General features: G+C 43.0%; 2 protein-coding genes across 6 annotated transcripts in view; one reads left to right on the top strand and one right to left on the bottom strand.

The window, feature by feature from the left end:
- The window catches only part of LOC133483027 (CCA tRNA nucleotidyltransferase 1, mitochondrial-like), an 84,752-nt gene that overhangs the window by 11,708 nt on the left and 55,163 nt on the right, over positions 1–17,881 (bottom strand). For 2 of the 5 annotated variants that reach the window (XM_061783499.1, XM_061783501.1), the window contains 7 exons: positions 17,401–17,629; positions 17,207–17,263; positions 16,979–17,114; positions 16,324–16,491; positions 14,568–15,328; positions 14,347–14,473; positions 10,531–12,435 (listed from right to left, as the gene is read on the bottom strand). In XM_061783499.1, the coding sequence (XP_061639483.1) occupies positions 12,324–12,435; positions 14,347–14,473; positions 14,568–15,328; positions 16,324–16,491; positions 16,979–17,114; positions 17,207–17,263; positions 17,401–17,629 (1,590 nt within the window). In that variant the 3' untranslated portion in view covers positions 10,531–12,323. Of the gene's footprint in view, positions 1–1,009; positions 1,204–1,329; positions 1,457–1,565; positions 1,705–2,227; positions 2,422–2,874; positions 3,005–3,201; positions 3,327–10,530; positions 12,436–14,346; positions 14,474–14,567; positions 15,329–16,323; positions 16,492–16,978; positions 17,115–17,206; positions 17,264–17,400; positions 17,630–17,881 lie in introns of those variants that run through there. The other 3 variants (XM_061783500.1, XM_061783503.1, XM_061783502.1) reach the window with 3 other exon arrangements.
- LOC133483028 (PRA1 family protein 3-like) lies at positions 3,364–8,477 on the top strand. Its single transcript, XM_061783504.1, has 3 exons — positions 3,364–3,602; positions 6,548–6,765; positions 7,231–8,477. Exons 1-3 carry the CDS (start codon positions 3,409–3,411, stop codon positions 7,404–7,406), a joined length of 588 nt encoding a protein of 195 aa, XP_061639488.1. The 5' UTR covers positions 3,364–3,408; the 3' UTR covers positions 7,407–8,477.

Below are 17,881 nucleotides of genomic sequence, written 5' to 3'. Positions count from 1 at the left end.
AGAAAAGCAGGTGCAGTTTTTCAAAAAAATTACAAAACACTCGGAGACCGTAACGCTTGCATCATATCAGCTGGCTTGGAAGCCAGACTGTTTGAAAGCCCCGCTCGTCACAGATGAGGCTGCGGCTGAGTTGGAGATGATCGACCTTTGTGAGGAGGATCAACTGAAAGCTGTTTTAAGGGAAGGGACCGTTGAGTTCTGGAAAAGTGTGCCAATTGAAAAATACCCCAACATCAAACGAGCTGCGCTTAAGATACTGTCCATGTTTGGGTCAACGTACGTCTGCGAGTTTGTGTTTTCTACCCTGAAACATGTGAAATCAAAGCATCGATCTGTTCTGACTGACACTCATTTGAAAGAATTGCTTAGAGTGGCAACAACAGAATACAAGCCAGGATTGTTCAAGATAAGGAATGCCAGAAGTCTCACTAAGCAGCATAGTAAGAGAAAGATGTTATTGAAAATTATTCTATTATTGTTTGTGGACTTGCTTGAACTGAGAGTTTGTGTGTGTGAGACAGTGCACACAATGTTAACTGTTGAAAATTACTGATATTATCATGTTGGTGTGGTTATTTTCATTAGATCTGGCTGAGCTGAGGTCTGTGTATGCGTGCATACATGATTAAAAGATGATGTTCATGTGTACCCGTGTATGTGGCTCTTTGCGGTAACACAGAAAAAAAAGTGGCTCTTAGTCTCTGACTAGTTGGCCACCCCTGCTCTAGAGTATTGACTTAAAGGGGGTGACGCTTTGCACATGGCAATTTTAAGTTTCTTATTAAAAAAATGTTTGGGAGGGACGTATTTCTCATTTCACTTCAGAACTTAGACTATTTGGTCCAGATTCATCAAATAAAGTTCAGATAAAGAAATTGCTTCAATTTGAGGTCATTACTTTTACAAGGCGCTGCAAATCGAACGAGTCTTTTCACTGAAATGTCAAGTGAATCGATGAGAACCAGAGATGACTAAACCACAAATGTTACAAGTCAATAGTATGTCTCACCAATGTAATGCACCAGCCCCAAGCTGTACATCATCTCCAGTAGTTGAGAAGCATGGTGGCCAACCACAACCTTTTTCAGCTCCACCCAAATCCGTTCCCCTGAAATAGCCGCAAGCCCACTGCTGTTTACCCGAATGGCCTCCAGCGTCTCAGGCTCGTGCTCATCAGGTTTCAGAGCCACTTTTCCATAGAACCTGTTGAAATACAGACAGGTCAAAATAACTTGACAGGTCCCCTCCCCCCCTATCATTTTAGATATTGTTAGCAACCTGCTTCTTCATGTTAGTTGAAATTGTCTGAATCAAAGCTAACCAGCCCACCTGAAATAACGCAGTATTCTTAAGTAGTCCTCTTGGATCCTTTCTTCTGCATTACCAACAAACCGGACTGTTCGATTCTGGAGGTCATCATATCCTTTGAAATAGTCATATAATGTGCCATCTAGACCTACACAGGGGAAAACAAGTCAACAAAATCAAGACAGTAATATGGAACTTACATTCAAATGTACAAGTATAAGGAAATGGATGGATGGAAGTATAAACAGACCAATAACCTAAAAACATGGAGTTGATTGTAAGGTCTCTTCTCTCAGCATCTTTCTGCCAGTCAGTGGTGAACTCCACTTCAGCATGACGGCCATCTGTCTGAAGATCCACCCGCAATGTAGTCACCTCAAAATTCTCGTTGTGAAGCTATAAAAGATCAACAAATGTTGTCAAAAGAAATCGAACTGCTGTGATAGCAGACCAAATGTTGAAGACCAATGATGACTGATTCAAGGGCAGTTTTTCCTGAAACAAAACAATGAAATTATAAACTAACATGAACTACAATTCAATTTGTTGAATGAGTATTCCCTGTCCAAATGGATTCACATATTTGTCAAAAAGCATTTAGTGTTCTAAATGTATAGTGGATTAGAATGCTCTAATAGATTATGCTAGCGGTTACCAGGATGATTTGGAATGGGGAGAAATATTATATCCCTCCAATTTTGTAGATGTGAATAATTTAACTAAAATGTAAAATATTTTTCACAATATACATTTAATAATATCGCACTACTTCCTTTCCCACTTCATCGTGTCATTTCCAGCGAGGAGTCTTAATCCCTTTCGGGAAAATTCAATTTAAACTATACTGTATATTTGTCTTGCAGCAGACCACACACAATGGGGCAAGCATGGATAATTTAGGCTGTCTACAAAGGCTTACTCTTGCTGTTATCGTCCCATGCTTCTCTCCTTTGTTGTTGATCATCCTGATGCCTGCAGCCTGGAACATGCGCTTCATCTCCTCAGGAGTAGCGGTGGTCGCAAAATCCACATCGTCAGGCTGCTTTCCAGTCAACAGGTCCCGTACAGCACCTCCAGCTATTCTAAGCTCATACTGGTGCTGCTTAAAAATGTCTGACAAGATCAGACACAGAACACTTTAGACCACCAATCGGTGGGCACATATAGACAACCATTCACACTCACATTTACATTACATAGGTGGAGATGTCCATACAAATTTTGGCCACAATTGTTCGCAGTTTTGTGAAGTTTTTTTTCTATATAGGAGGAAAATTCTTGTCTGTAAAATCTAAAATATTGGGGCGATCGTTCTGATACTTTCAGAGGTTGAAGTGGGTAAAGGTAGAGCTCTCCGCATAAATGTGGGTGACGATCGCTCGCAGTTTTGTGACATTAAACTATACTTTTTTTTTTAAGTTTACTTTTTTAAAACTTGTCAAGTTCCCGCCCACCCCCACAAAAAAAATTTAAATACAAAAATAAAATTGGGTTGTATGTGATTATAGCAAAGGTTTTTTTGTCATAGAGCCCCCAAAAATGTCACATGTACAGACTGCGTCTCACCTGCCAGCTCGTTCAGTCCGTCGGTGAACAAAACCTGGAACTCGCTGCTCTTGAGTTGCATCGTGAAGAGACTCCTCCACCAGAAGCACGTCCTACCAGTCACACGAGCTCTCAAGATCGTGCTCCACATCTGCGGCAATACAATTACAAAGCGTGTTTGATCCCGTTAAGGGCAGGCTTGCTTGTTTCTCGCTACTGTAGTGATAGCACGTTGCGGTGTAGTCCTGCTTTGCGGCCACTCGTACACATGACACTATTTTTTACTCCAAAACCCTCGGAAAACGTAAATTGTCGACATGGGAGCGCAAACTGGAGTAAGAGTGTCACCTGAAACGAGCATTTAAAGTCCTTCGCGCTTAACAGTGGCCTGCCATCACATTTCCGAAGTGAAGCTAAACGGGAAGTTTTGTGGCGTCATGTGATCACTGGCCAATAGCAGGGCTTACACGAAGGGCACCAACACAACATAATCTCGCGAGATCGCGCCACAGTTTGTGACGCCAGTTCCCGTTGCCTTGCTGTCAGATTAGTCAAATGTCAGAAGAGAAAATGGCCAGAGTAGAATTGACGCCGCTGAGACCGTGGGACGACTTCTTTCCCGGGTGGGACAGATTCGCCAAACCAGATAGGAAAGACTTGGCGAAATGGAATAACAGAGTTGTCAGCAACTTGCTCTACTATCAAACTAATTATCTGGCAGTTTCTGTCGGTGTTTTCCTTATTGTCGGGTAAGTAACGTTCCATCTGCTTAATCATGGACGCAATCGACTGTCTCACCAATGCGTCTGTGTTTATTTTGTAACGCTGAAAAGAAAAAAAAAAAAGAATTGTTAAAGTTAAATACGGTGTGATGACAGCCACTTGAAACCCATCCATCCATTTTCTACAGCGCTTGTCGTCATCCGGTTGGCGAGGGGAGGGGGGCACCCTGGACTGGTCGCCAGTCAATCACAGGGCACATACTGAAAAACACCTCAGCTGGAGACCTATAGACAATTTAGACTAGAGGATCCAGTTTGCCTAACGTACATGTTTTAGGATGAATCCCTTTTAAGGATTCTCATTGTAATGATATGAAATAGGGTAATGACACTGTCAGTAATTACTGGCGTCAAGAAGAATTTCAAATATTGACAAAATACACAACCGCTTGCCTAAACTGGCAGCTATGTTTAGTTCCCACTCAGCGACAGTGTCAATGTGAGTGTGAATGGTTGTCTGTCTCTATGTGTGCCCTGCAGCGACTGACTGGCGACCAGTCCAGGGTGTAGTCCGCGTTTCGCCCAAAAGTCAGCTGAGATCCGGCTCCCCGCGACCCTCAACGGCATAAGTGGTGAAGAAAATGGATGTATGTATGGACGGATGGATTCGTAACATTTTGCACCTCTCCGATAAGGTATAACCAAAATATCATAAACGGTATAGGTAATGGGCGCTCACTTGCATATTGCTTTTCTACCTGCAAGGAACTCAAATCCCTTTAACACTGTCTCCTCATTCACCTACTAATGACACAGCATCAGGAGCAACTGTTGGTTCAGTCGCTCGCTTCCAAGGACACTTCGACATGGTCACAAGGGCTGACAACCACTCTACCGTCTGAGCCATGCCGCACCTGAAATGCCTTTCAGAATCATGTAAATCTGATCAACGCCAAACTAAAACTACACTGAATAACATTTAACAAAATTAAATGTACGGTGCACCGGCAATTTAGAGTACCTTCAGTGAACAAAACATGTTTTTGGAATGTGGGAGGAAGCCAGAATATCGAAAGAAAAGTCAACCCAAGCACAGGAATTCAAACCAGGACCTCTCGAGTGTGAGTCGGACATGCAAACCGCTTCTCACCGTGCGACCATAAAGTATAATACGAGTAAATACTCACCTGCGAACATTTGTTTTTAACCAAATATAGTGTAGCAATATATTGTACCGTTTGTTTTGGATGTCATTGGATTTTGTAGGTGAATCTAATATTGGGCTTCATGAAGCCATCTTCATGCCAGCCTGGCTGAAGTCAACGCTGTTGAGACAAAAACGCGGCTCAGTTTAGCAATCGTGTGTCATGCTCTATTTACTGAGACTGTAATGACGGTGCTTTTTGTGATGGTAACTTGTGAAGGCCTCATAAGTCATTTATTTAGTCAGCTGTTCATGTAAGCATGTAGTACAAGTGTAACAGGCTGCTTAATCATCACCATACACAGCAACAGTTGCTGTGTATGGTGGGGAAGAGTTCAGAATTGCTTATTCGGTCAGTGATTCAACATTTAGTGGCTTTAGTTGTGCACACCAAATTTGAACTGTGACACAGTGTCCTTTAATCATGTCTGACTTATTGCTTTGGAAGAAAATAGCTCATGGTTTCAGGTATGTTATTTTTCAAGACAGTAGGGGGGAGTGTGCATCAACTATTATTCTTTTACTGCACATAATTGTACTGTATTGTATGCAAAGTTATTTTTTTTTTGTGAGATTACCTTTTGTAATAAGTATTTGAGTATACAGTATATAGAGTATAGCGCAGGGGTCACCAACATGTTGCCCACAGGCACCAAGTAGCCCCCAAGGACCCAAAGTAGCCCACGGTGCATGGGTCTGTTCTAAAAATAGCTCAGGAGGAATGGGACTTTGTGATTTTCTAGGAATATTGTAGAAGTGTGTGTTTGAAAATGTAAACACTGGATGTAAATGAGGTGGCACGGTGAGCGACTGGTTAGCACATCTGCCTCACTGTTCTGAGGACCGGGGTTCAAATCCCAGCCCCGCCTGTGTGAAGTTTGCATGTTCTCCCCGTGCCTGCGTGGGTTTTCTCCTGGCACTCCGGTTTCCTCCCACATCCCAAAAACATGCATGGTAGGTTAATTGAAGACTCTAAATTGCCCGTAGGTGTGAATGTGAGTGCGGATGGTTGTTTGTTTATATATGCCCTGCGATTGGCTGGCAACCAGTTCAGGGTGTACCCCGCCTCTCGCCCGAAGATAGCTGGAGTAGGCTCCAGCACACCCTCGAACCTCGTGAGGATAAGCGGTACAGGAAATGGATGGATGGATGGATGGTTGGAGGTAAATGTAAACAGTTGACTGAAATATGTATTGACAAAGCAAAGCAAAACGTACGTTGGTACTTGGTGCAGAAACCTTTGTTGACAAGCACAGCGATGCAATAGTTTTTGTGTAGTCTCAACTTCTTAAGGTTTGCACACAGCTCCGAAAAGATTCTGGCCCACACCCTCTAAATCCTTCAAGTGTCATGGCTGCCGCTTGGAAACTAGAAGCTTCAGCTCTCTCTGCAGATTTTCTGATGGGTTGATGTCAGGAGACTAACTAGTCACATCAACGACCTTAAAATGCTTCTTCTTGAACCACTTTGTTGCGTGACAATTTTATATTGTGTTTTTTTATGCATTTACTATTATTATTCCTTCTATTACCATAATCAATTAACAATCGTCAACATTAAAGACAGTCAATTACTTTGTGAGTGCGCAAACGTACAATTTTAGCATGCAAGTTTCCCCCAGTTTGTTGTCTAAAGGTTTGTTGTTGTAATGATTCACTCTCACCACTTGGTCGCACTAGCAACCAAATTAAAATCCGCATGCCAGCCAACAGACCCTATCAACTCTGCTCAAGATGATCTCCATATATCCTGTCCATGCGTCCTGCAGGTTCCTCAACCCTCTCGGAATGTTCACCGCCATGGCTGTGGTCTCGGGAGTTTTTCTGAGCTCGGTGTGGGCAGGCGATAACAGAACGGCCATCAGGAACTTCAAAAGGCAGAACCCCACAGCCTTTGTGATTGCTGTCATGGTCACCAGCTACATCTTAATATCCATGCTGGGGAGCGTCATGGTGTTCATGACGGCAATCACTTTACCCCTCACCTGTAAGTTACCGACAGTAATGTTGGATCAGTGGTTCCCAACCTTTATGGAGCCAAGGGAAATTTTGAAATGATTTCACTGCCCACCACTAAATGAACATTTCACAATAAGTGGATACACAGGTTAATTACGTCGGCTACCTTCTGCCATCCACTGGAAGAGCATTTCATTGTTCTGCTTGTCACTATACGTCGCTGACGTAGATAGCTAAACAAAGATACGTTATTTGTAGAAAATAAGTAATACCTTTTGGGGACCAATTAAGTGAAATTTGATCATTTCCCAAGGCCTACTGGTTGGATCATTGTGTTGTATACAAGTCTATGTATATGGTGCAGGGAAGAAAGTACATGGTATTGTCGTAAAATACATGAAAACACTTTTGATGAGGTTATCAGTGCATGCTTTTTGTCAAATGTTTAAACAAAATCAAAAAGTTAACCCTCTCCAAACTCTAACCCCTTTAGTGGTATTGGCCCATTCTTCTTTTCGCCTCCGCAACATGAAGAATAAACTGGAGAATAAAATCGAGTGTGCTGGACTCAAAAGGTCACCAATGGGCCTTTTCCTGGAGTCCCTTGGTCAGCAAGAGGAGAACTTTCAAAAGATTCAGAGCTTCCTGGAGGCCAAAATGAAGGACTGACTGGACTCAGAAGGGACAACGCACTCCTGTTCATCTGTTTACCAAAGATCTTGACCCAATTCTGTCCATCTGAACAGGACCCCAATGAGTTCCCTTACATTATCAAGAGAATCAAACATTATGCTATACCCACAGATTATTCCACTCCTACCAGACTACTCCCTAATTCTAAAATCTGTCTTGTATTACTCACTCACAGACTTCAGCCACAGCAGTTTTCCCTTAAGGTAAACTTTTATTACAAGGCACATAAAAAATGCACACGGGATACACCTCCTCGCCAAGATACTTTAAAGACGATATTGTTACAACTATTTGTAACCCCACATCAAGTTTGCCTTAGTACTCATGTGAATAGAGAACAGCCAAGCTCAGATGCTTTGCAATAAAAGAGAAAGAACCTGCTTTGTTTGGCGCCATGATGAATGGAATACATGAGTCACATCACTGTGTCAATGTTGAAAAGTGAAGACTTCAAAAGGGTCTGAGGTCTTAACCCAAATCCATCAGTATTCCCCCTGCACCCCTGAGTCTTTAATCTTGACAGAGCCCTCTGGGTGACTGATTAGCTTGGCTGATGTTAATCGATGGGCTGCTCCACATTATAGTACACATTCTCAGTGTGTGAATTGATCTCATCCACCTCCACATGTCAGTGGAGCGCCGTGTCACCTTGTTTTCCCCTTTTCCTTGTGCAGAAAAGCGATGTTAAGAGTGCCGCACTTTGGGGAAAATCGGGAGACAGTATATTTTCAATCTATGTTTTATTGGTTCACCAAGTGTCAGCATAAAATGCTCCAAGGTATCGTACTGATCATCGAGAAGACATTTTCTTCCCCATCTGTGTTTTGTGTCATAAATTTATAGCTGTCAAGTCATTTTTTATTTGCAGTGGACCTACAGTATCGAACTTAAAAAAACAATCAGTTCAAGGACCACTGATTTGTTAAAATTTTCCCAAAAAATGTCATCAAGCTATACCAAGAGATAATTTATTGACTTTCAGAAATTGTTGTGTAAGTGCAAAAAGAGGTTTATACTTAAAAACAATTAAACATGCAGCGAATGTTACCTTTGATGAGTAATGTGTGATTGTTTAAATTATTCATTCTTGTTTTTACTATTTTCATAGTATTGTCTGAACCAATTAAGGGTCCATTGTTGATGTAGAGATGATGGTGAGTTTTAAGTGTCTGGGATATACCAATTGTCATATTTAGCTCGAGCGGAAGGTGTTTTAAGAAATGGATGATCATTGAAATGACCTGGGTACGGGGTAACAGGATCCACCCGGTGGCTCTTCAGTGTGAGTTGAGCCGAAAGGCTGTAACCCCTGTTGTGATGCACGCCCTACCTCACAGTGCCTCACCGTCCTCCATATTGTGTAACTTGAAGTGAAGCGCTGCTGGCAATGAGCTCAAGTAAAATCATGTCTCGCAGAGCACAGTGGAGACTCTTGTTCTCTTTACTGCAGCTGCTCACAATCCTCGCAGCACGTGTGCACACCCGACAGGTGTCTTATACACGACAGTGCAAGACAGTGCTGTACTTCATAAAATAACTCTCCATTCGAAACAAAATGTCAACAGATACTACAGGCCCTCAACAGGATACAGTGTATAAAATGGATGGGTGTTGAGTATTTTTATTTTTTTGTTCCAATTTACATATTATTAACACTGCACTCTTTCTGCAAGCTTTTGACCAGCAACATCTGCTCCCTGAGCCCTTCCATCACAGTCTATTTTTGGTGACTATTCAAGAGATTCAGCTACTCTTGACACAGCAAAACATGACACATTAACGTTGACCCGGCAAATGTCTCACACAACACTTTGTCTCCATGCGAGAACTCGACATGCGTAACAAATTAGATACTTTTTTCCTCCCTATAGTTTTTCTTTTTAAGTCCCGTGTCCCGGGACCCAATCGACCTATTGTCCCCTAATAGTTTATCCGGGTCAGGACTCTTCACAAAATTGGTATTGCACTTGGACGATTATGTAACAATGCACTGTAGGCGTACTTATTTTTGAGTTTGTATGGTATTATACTGGCATGTATTTGTGACCCCCTCTCATTTACTTAAATGTCGCTAAAGACATTTCACGCCAGATTTTAGCAGTTGAAATCATTGGAAGACCTCAGCTTGGATGAACTGCATTTCGATTGTACTAATATACCTTGTAAATGGGTTGTTTACAATAATCGTGTGAGCAGTGTCAGTTGGAACAGTCCACTGATGTCTGTCTGCAGCTGGTATGAATCAGTAGAGGCCCAGCAGAGACCGCTGGAAGCCAAACACTATCCCTGTCACTGCCTCTGGGAAAAGACAGGGAGCCGGGATCGCACGAGACCTCCCTTCAGCTCGATCAAGAAGCATAACACTCGGGGGCATTAGAAGCAAGGCAAGCTGCTGAACGGTGTGAAGCAATTCACACTTGTAGTGGTAGAAAATGTGTGTCAGTTTGGGAGTGAAATGAGGTGAAAGGTTAGAATGAGAATGGGGGAGGATGTATAAGTGTATAGCAGATTTCTGCCTAAAGGGAGGGTTTGGTTCAATAAACACTAGCTTGTCATTCACTGGGAGGACAGAAGTGGTTATTGCCCAAAGTGGGTGTGGTGAGTTATAAAGACTGGTTTGGTGGGTTTAGTGCTGAAGAACACAAGAAACCAGCCTGGCAAAACAGCAGGGTGAAAAGAAAATGCAGCAATCAAAACACAGCTTTTACTCTACAGCAGAAATACAAACATTTTCACATTTACAATATCTTTGCTTATGATTGTAGTAGGTTCACTCTGGCAGGCTCAAAATCATTGAAGCGTTCCCACTAGTTTTGTGAAAGACTAATCTCCTTTCTTAAAAGCAAAAGAATGCTGTTTCACAGGTCCTCAGAGTAAAACAAACACAAAGGGGTTAAAGCAAATCTAGTAAACACCTCCTTTTGCGTGTGGCACCATTTAATTGTAGTTTCCAAGCCCATTTAATTATCTGTACTGGATGAACAGACATTCAATTAGCTAATTTAATGGATTTGGAGTTAATCCTTCATTCATTCTACATTCGACTGGATTAGATGTTCTTAGATGTGGCCTATGAACCAAACACTGAATTCAAACAAAATCAGATTTATTTTTTTTATTCAAACAAGTGAAATTATACAAAATCCTAAGAACCAGCTTAACAACAATTCTTGCTATATATTACATGCTTTTCAAATACATAAAATGCTCTACAAACAACCAGTGTATTCACAATAAAAACATAGATAACATTCTCTTGAGTAAAATCAGGAGCACCAGTCCATGAGTTCCAGCATGGATGTAAAAGAACCATGTTTTTATTGTTAGTTTCTTCTCTTGAAGTCCAATATTTGTGTAGAAAGGTGGCAGTAACCTTTGTTTGATTCTTGGGAGTAATACTGGTGTTAAATAAAAACAAACAAACATGTGACTCGTTTGTAATTTACACTAAGGTACCGTAGTGTACCTTTACAAAAATCATGGTCACACAGACTAAATACAAATGAGCCTAGAAAGTGTGGTGGTTAAAAGCATTCAGAAATAAAAGTACCGTATTTTCAAGACCATAAGGCGCAATTAAAAGTCTTAAAATTTTCTCCAAAATGGATGGGGCGCCTTATGCCTTATGTGTGCACCAAGTTCCAAAATCTTTAAATGTTGTTGTGTGACTTTGATGAGCGCTCCGCCTGACTGACTGGGAGCATTTCCTGCCGACACGTTGCTTATATAGAGGAAAGGCTGACGTGACTGAGGACAGTATGCGGACGTTAAAGGGGGAAGGGTGCACGTGACAGAGGACGCTAAAGGCACACCCCCAGTAGGTATATAGTGCCGGTATTTGCAAACAACATCTGTTTGGCTAAGGACCCCCGAAAACGGCACCTACGAAGAGACACGCTTACGAAGCACGGTTTAAACTGCAAGCTATCAGTTACGTGAATGAACATGGGAATCGAGCGGCGGTGAGAAAATTCAGGATCAACGAATCCATGGTTCGCAAGTGGAGGAAGCAGGAATACGCCGGCAACATTGCTGAACAGCCCCCCGGCAACGAGACTGACTCCGACAATGACGAGAGGGAACCCGGCATGTTTGTTGGAGAACTTGCCCAGCTGTTCCTTTCGGATACAGAAGATGAGGACTTTGATGGATTTGTGGATGAGGATTGATCAAAAAATAATGTGAGTACATTGTTAAATACTTCAATAAAGTGCAACCGCTCAGTTTTGCTCCCGCTGCCTTTTTAAAAACATACGCTAGCATGCATGCTAGTGTATGTTTTAGCGTGCATGCATGCTACCGTATGTTTTAAGCTAGCGTATGTTTTACCATGCCTGCGCCCAATAATATGGTGCGCCTTATGTATGTGTTAAATACAGAAATAGACCCCGTAACTGAGAATGCACCTGTTAATAAGGTGCGCCTTATGGTCGCAAAAATACGGTACATTATCTAGTGGGTGTGCAGTGTTCCAGGAACGAGACATATTTGTCCGATTCACTCTTAATGAGTTCCTTCATTTTTGATGAGGTCATATCAATCCCTGACTAGTCCTTCATGGTTACGTTCACACATTTATGCAAGTGGCAGAAAAAAAATGCGATTAACTTGTTCAATGTGGCTCAATGTGGCCTTCAGAGAGACAACTCTGCAAAGTTTCAATCTCTTCAGAGCAATACTGGATATTTTAAAGCAGTCCACAACAGTGCCGTCCCTACAAACACTTCTTGTCAATCCAGACAAAGAAGACCTGGGAGCATCTAGGTCCGTTTGGCATTTGTGTGTAAATTTCTTCATTCTTTGGATCTCCTTGCTCAGCAAAATAAGTACAGTAAGTGCAGTTTAAGGCACAGGGACAACTTGTCAAGCTAAAGATTATTGAATGGCAGGCAGCTAAACTATCGTTCCTGGTTTTGAGTCTTCATGCCAGTGTATCCGATCCTGTGGGTCCATGCTCGTTTGCATTTGGTTGCTGATGTCCATTTGGTTGACATCTACGTAGGATCTGAAATAAAAATAAATATAAACAAAGTCAGACTGGGGCAACTATTCCCGTCTTCCAACTTTTCTTGTCTCATTTTATCATCCTCAAATGCCACCCCTTACCAAAAGATCATTTCCAGTAGGTCAAAATGCATCTCACATTGTATGCTATGTGAAAGGGTGACTCGAGACATTTCCCACATCTAGTAACTCTCCAGACAGGTCTAAACATCGAGATAAATGCTGGACTGTGTTATAGCCACGCTATGTTCTAGGCATACTTTCAGATGACTTAACTCTAGGTAAAAAAAATAAATAATAATAAATAAATAAAAAATACCAAAAACAAACCTCACCCAGCAAAACAGCACAAAGCACATATAAAAGCGCAGACTGTATAGCAATGAAATCCAACAATGCCCAGGGGCCACATTTTTCCTCTGCCACTTCAGTGCTCTCACTCTACTATAACACCCAGAAGACTAAATGAAAAATCAGCAAGGATTGAAAGAAAGGATCAGAAGTCTTCTGCCAATCTCTCACACTTAAACAGAGGTCAGGTCACTATAATCCTGATTACAATTTGGGCTAAATCGACGTTATTGTCTTTCATCCCTAATGAAGTGACATTATTGGGGAACTGGATCAAATTTCCTGCTCAGTAGTTTGGGTATGCTTCTCTAAAGACCCCATGGAGCCCGGCCCCCTTTCACAACACCACCACTGAAACTCTGGGAGAAATCTGCACATGTGGGCAAATGGGTGAATGGCAGCACACAGGCAGGGGCCTCTGCAAAAAAACACACTGCAGAGGAATGTGACCGCTGGATGACAATATGCCACCTTTAGGAGGAAGTAGGGTATTTTGTGTGATGAAGCCATGCAGTTACCTTATCGTGCATGACACTGGTGCAAACTTCACTTAAAAACATTGACAAAAAGCCGACGATGGAGTCTAGATAGCAGAAAATGCACAGACTCTGGCCATGGCAGTTTACTTACTATGAGCTACCTTTAGCAAAGAGCACCTTACTGGGCCTCTGCCCTGTGGAGGCCGGATGCTCCTTGGGGCTGGAGATCACCAGCCTCGGTTGCCAGCCAGGGGACAAGGAAGAGGAGGGAAGGCAGGAGGGGGAAACTGAAGAGCAAGAGCTTGCGGGAGAAAAGATGCAGCATCCCTGGCCTTCAGGGCTGTGCCAGGAAGAAGTAAAATGCTGCAAACAGCCATATCTATAAGAAAGCCAGCCCAGTGGACTTGTAAGGGGAAAAGCATTAAGCTCTGTGGAAACACTGTTGGGGTGTTTGGATCCACTGATTCTATAACCCCACAGCTGAACCAGATTGTTAAATTGCAAAGTGGAAAAATGCATTTTATGTTTTTAAATAGTGTAATTCCATCCATGCATCCATTTTCTGAGCTGCTTCTCCTCACTAGGGTCGCGGGCGTGCTGGAGCCTATCCCAGCTATCATCGGGCAGGAGGCGGGGTACACCCTGAACTGGTTGCCAGCCAATCGCAGGGCACATACAAACAAACAACATTCGCACTCACATTCACACCTACGGACAATTTAGAGTCCCCAATTAATGCATGTTTTTGGGATGTGGGAGAAAACCCACGCAGGCACGGGGAGAACATGCAAACTCCACACAGGCGGGACCGGTGATTGAACCCCGCTCCTCAGAACTGTGAGGCTGACGCTCTAACCAGTCGGCCACCGTGCCGCCTAAATAGTGTAATTAAAAAGTGCTAATCTGGACAAGGATTATTGCACAGTATAGTTAATGTATGTGTACATGACAAGAACACCAAACCTCACATTCTATTTGCCATAACAATACATTCCAGGCATTTAAAATGTTGCATTTAGTTTTCGGGACCAGGAGGATCAGGGAATGGCTTATGGAATGAGGAGATACATTTAGCCTCTTACCTACTGTGGGTGGAGCGGCTGAAGGGAGCTGTAGTGTAGCTGTAGGTCTGTGGCATCTGCTTGGGCATGTCACAATCCACTATACCATGACTACTAATATGGCCATGCCAGTTCCCAGTGGAGGAGGCTGAGAACATTGGAGAATGTCACAAGTTAATACTGTCCTACCTGCATGTCAACAAGGGATTAGCTGATTGCCCTGGCCTAGAGACTCGTCTAACCTGATGAGTAGGAGAGGTTCCTGTTGTTGTGGCTCAAGGGTGCAGGCATTGTCTGGTAGCCCAGACTCTGCTGGGAGCCCCGGTCATAGTCACAGCTGTATGCAGCCTGCTTGTAAGCAGTGTTGCGATGATACCAGCCTCTCAAGTGCTCAGCCACAACAGCCTTCTGAAGGTTCCTCGATAACTGTTCTTCACTCCGGGGAGCTGGGCGGTTCCTAGGTGGCCGGAGCGTTGCGTACAGGTTCTGTGAGATGCCATCTATCTCATCGTTGCCATAGTGACTGTGCACATCATGGGCACGATAAGCTGCATGGGTGGAATGGAGTGGCGGCTTAACGCTGTAGTGTCCCTCCATCTCATTGTCATGCATGTAGACGCCATGAGAGTAAAGCTCTGGTTCCGTATGGTTAGGATATCCTGTGATGTAGTAGGCAGTAGTGGTGGGTCGAGTGCGGGGCTGGTAGGCATAACAGTGGGTCTGTGGCTGAGCCAAGTTGGGCATGCTGCCCGTGTTGGCATAAATATCTTTCCTGTGGCGGCCACGCACTCTACGTCGGTGGTTGTGGTTACCAGGAACAGCATACTCCACACTGGATTGGCTGGTGTAGGAGGAGCCGTCGTCGAGTACCTCAGTACTGTTGCTGCGTCGGGTTGGGGATAAGTTGAATGTGGGTACAGTTGGTTGAGTCTCTGGTAGAAACTGAGACTGGGACTCCAGACTCCCGCTCCGTTGGCGAAAAAGCTGTGGTGAGTCCTCCGATCTGAAGTGGCAAACACAGGAATCAAATCAAATCATACTTATCCAAAATGCATCTATAATTCACATTTAGGGATGTTCGATATACCAGTACAAGTATCCACTCGCGTACTCACCGATACCACTAGTACTTTTGATATCATCCATCCATGGTCGTGCTGGAGCCTATCCCAGCTGACTCTGGGCGAGAGGCGGGGTACACCCTGAACTGGTCGCCAGCCAATCGCAGGGCACATATAAACAAGCAACCAGTCGCACGCACATTCACACCGACGGGCAATTTAGAGTCTTCAATGAACCTACCACGCATGTTTGTAGGATGTGGGAGGAAACCGGAGTACCCGGAGAAAACCCACACAGGCACGAGGAGAACATGTAAACTTCACACAGGCGGGGCCAGGATTTGAACCCCAGTCCTCAGAACTGTGAGGCAGATGTGCTAACCAGTCGGTCACCGTGCCGCCTACTTTTGATACATAAAATTAAATTTAACACAATGACAGATAATTGTGAACAAAGTCCTTTGTTTCTTTCTGACACACATGATGATTTTCCAACGTGTCAAACCGCCAACTACTGGCGAGCAGGACATACTCAATGTTAAGATTTTTTTTGCCTTAAGTATCGGTGGCTGGTATTGGTAGCCTTCACGAGTACCAGATACCTTCAAATAAGGTCGGTATTGGCTCGTTACTGATACCTGGTATCGGTACTCACCCATCCCTAGAGATAATAATCTATTGCGTATTAACATGATATGAGTCAAGATTTATAGACAACAAGGGGTAGGACTAGGATATGTTTTGTACTTCTTCCTACTTTTTTTGAACATGTAAACTTTGCTGAATGAAGACATCGATTGATGTTCTTTTCAGTCTAATTTTGTTATTATGCATGACTGTTACCGGTATGTGTTTATATGGTTAATAAAAATCAATCAATCAACAATGTCTTACACCAGACAGGTGAGCAGATGATATCAAGACAAAAATGACATACTTGAGCTGGGTACTGCTGTAAGCATTGCGGGTAAGCAGTGGAGTGGGAGGCATACTGCGGGCATCGCATGACTGTCTGGAAGCAGTTTTGTATGGACTGTTGGACTGACTTAATAAGGCATCATGGTGACTGTAGTGGAGTGGATCCTGGATTTGACTGTAATTTAACCTGCAACACAGATAGGAATGATATTTCAGATCAGAGCCTTTCTTCAAAATATACACTACCTCCCTCTTTTCAAACAAGCAAGCCCAAGAAAAACAAAAACACTGCATAGTTGTCATGAATGTAGCATTTAGGTCATCTTACATTATAACTGCATATCATTAGTTCACATCTGAAGGCAACACAACAACTAGAAGTTATTTGAAATGGGAAGCAATGCCACTTTGGTTCTCTTCTCCTCTCTGCTACCATATGGGGATTGTTGTTTGCGCCTTCACAGGCATCGACATGTTCTTTTCATTCTATTTTTAAAACTGGTGTATTTGGGCTGATAAGGGGGAAACTTTTTGGGAGGAGGGAGGAGGCAACTGGCAGGAATGCAGATCTGGAGCAGCTTCACAGGTCCGGACTAGCTCCACACACAAAAGCAGTCAAAGTGCAAATATGAATATCGTGTTCACCACAGATGACAGGGCAAATTAGTATATACCTGCTGTCCGCGTGCTGGTCATTGGCCGAAGCTCGTCTCTCTTTGCTGCAGTGAATGCTGAGTGTGTCTGCATGGTGGGGTCTTGGAGAGTAATGGACTGAACTTGAACGCTGTCTATGGGAGCTGAGCTCGTCATCTGGGAGTTAAAAGAGGCTTGTTTAAACCTGATGTACACTACAGAAAAAGGCATGTAAACCCCACATGTACACTGATTAAAATAGGTTGTACCTTCATCCAGTGTGAAGCTGTCAGACAAAGAACTGAGGTCTGACGGATTGACATCATCTAAAAATGAAAATAAGATGATGAGTTTTCTGAAATTCTGAAAATGATACATGTTGACATCATCTATGAACAAAAGAACTGTTCAGTGCTTTAATATTAAAAAGCCCAGACCCATCAGTGCGGGTTATTTAAGCTACCTGCTAATATCAGTGAAGCTCTTTGGGTTGGTTTCTTTCCTTTCCTGATCCTGTAAGTGTTGATCTCCTTCTCAATCTCCTCCAGTTTCCTCATTGCATCCAGACAGTTATTTTTTCTCTTTTTTTTCACTGTCTTGCAAAGATCTATCTCATTGGTTAACTTGATGGCTGCTTCCACAATCTTCTGCTGCAAGGCAAATCTGCTTTCCAAATTCCTCAAATAAGGGTCCTGAAGGAAAATGTGCGACAGAGTTTATTGGAAATCTCCCTAAAACGAAACTGCATATTCATATGAAAACTATAATTTATGAATGTTTGTTTCCCAGACTGATGTTCAGATGAAAAGCAGTTACAGTTCTACCACAGCTGTATGCAGTTAGCCATCAAACTATGCCTACAACTCGAAAAAATACATCCACCTTTAAGTGTAGGAATGGGAATCGAAAACTGAGAATCGGTGAGAACCGGTTCTAAAGTTAGC

This window comes from Phyllopteryx taeniolatus, chromosome 9, assembly GCF_024500385.1.
Source record: "Phyllopteryx taeniolatus isolate TA_2022b chromosome 9, UOR_Ptae_1.2, whole genome shotgun sequence".
Taxonomy (NCBI): domain Eukaryota; kingdom Metazoa; phylum Chordata; class Actinopteri; order Syngnathiformes; family Syngnathidae; genus Phyllopteryx; species Phyllopteryx taeniolatus.
Note: the sequence above shows the minus strand (reverse complement) of the source record. Positions and strands in the feature narration are given on the sequence as shown.

Coding starts and splice junctions, on each gene's coding strand:
- LOC133483028 (XM_061783504.1), top strand. CDS start 3,409: ATGTCAGAAGAGAAAATGGCCAGAGTAGAATTGACGCCGCTGAGACCG. Junction 3,603..6,547: donor GGTGTTTTCCTTATTGTCGG/GTAAGTAACGTT, acceptor TGCGTCCTGCAG/GTTCCTCAACCCTCTCGGAA. Junction 6,766..7,230: donor AATCACTTTACCCCTCACCT/GTAAGTTACCGA, acceptor TAACCCCTTTAG/TGGTATTGGCCCATTCTTCT.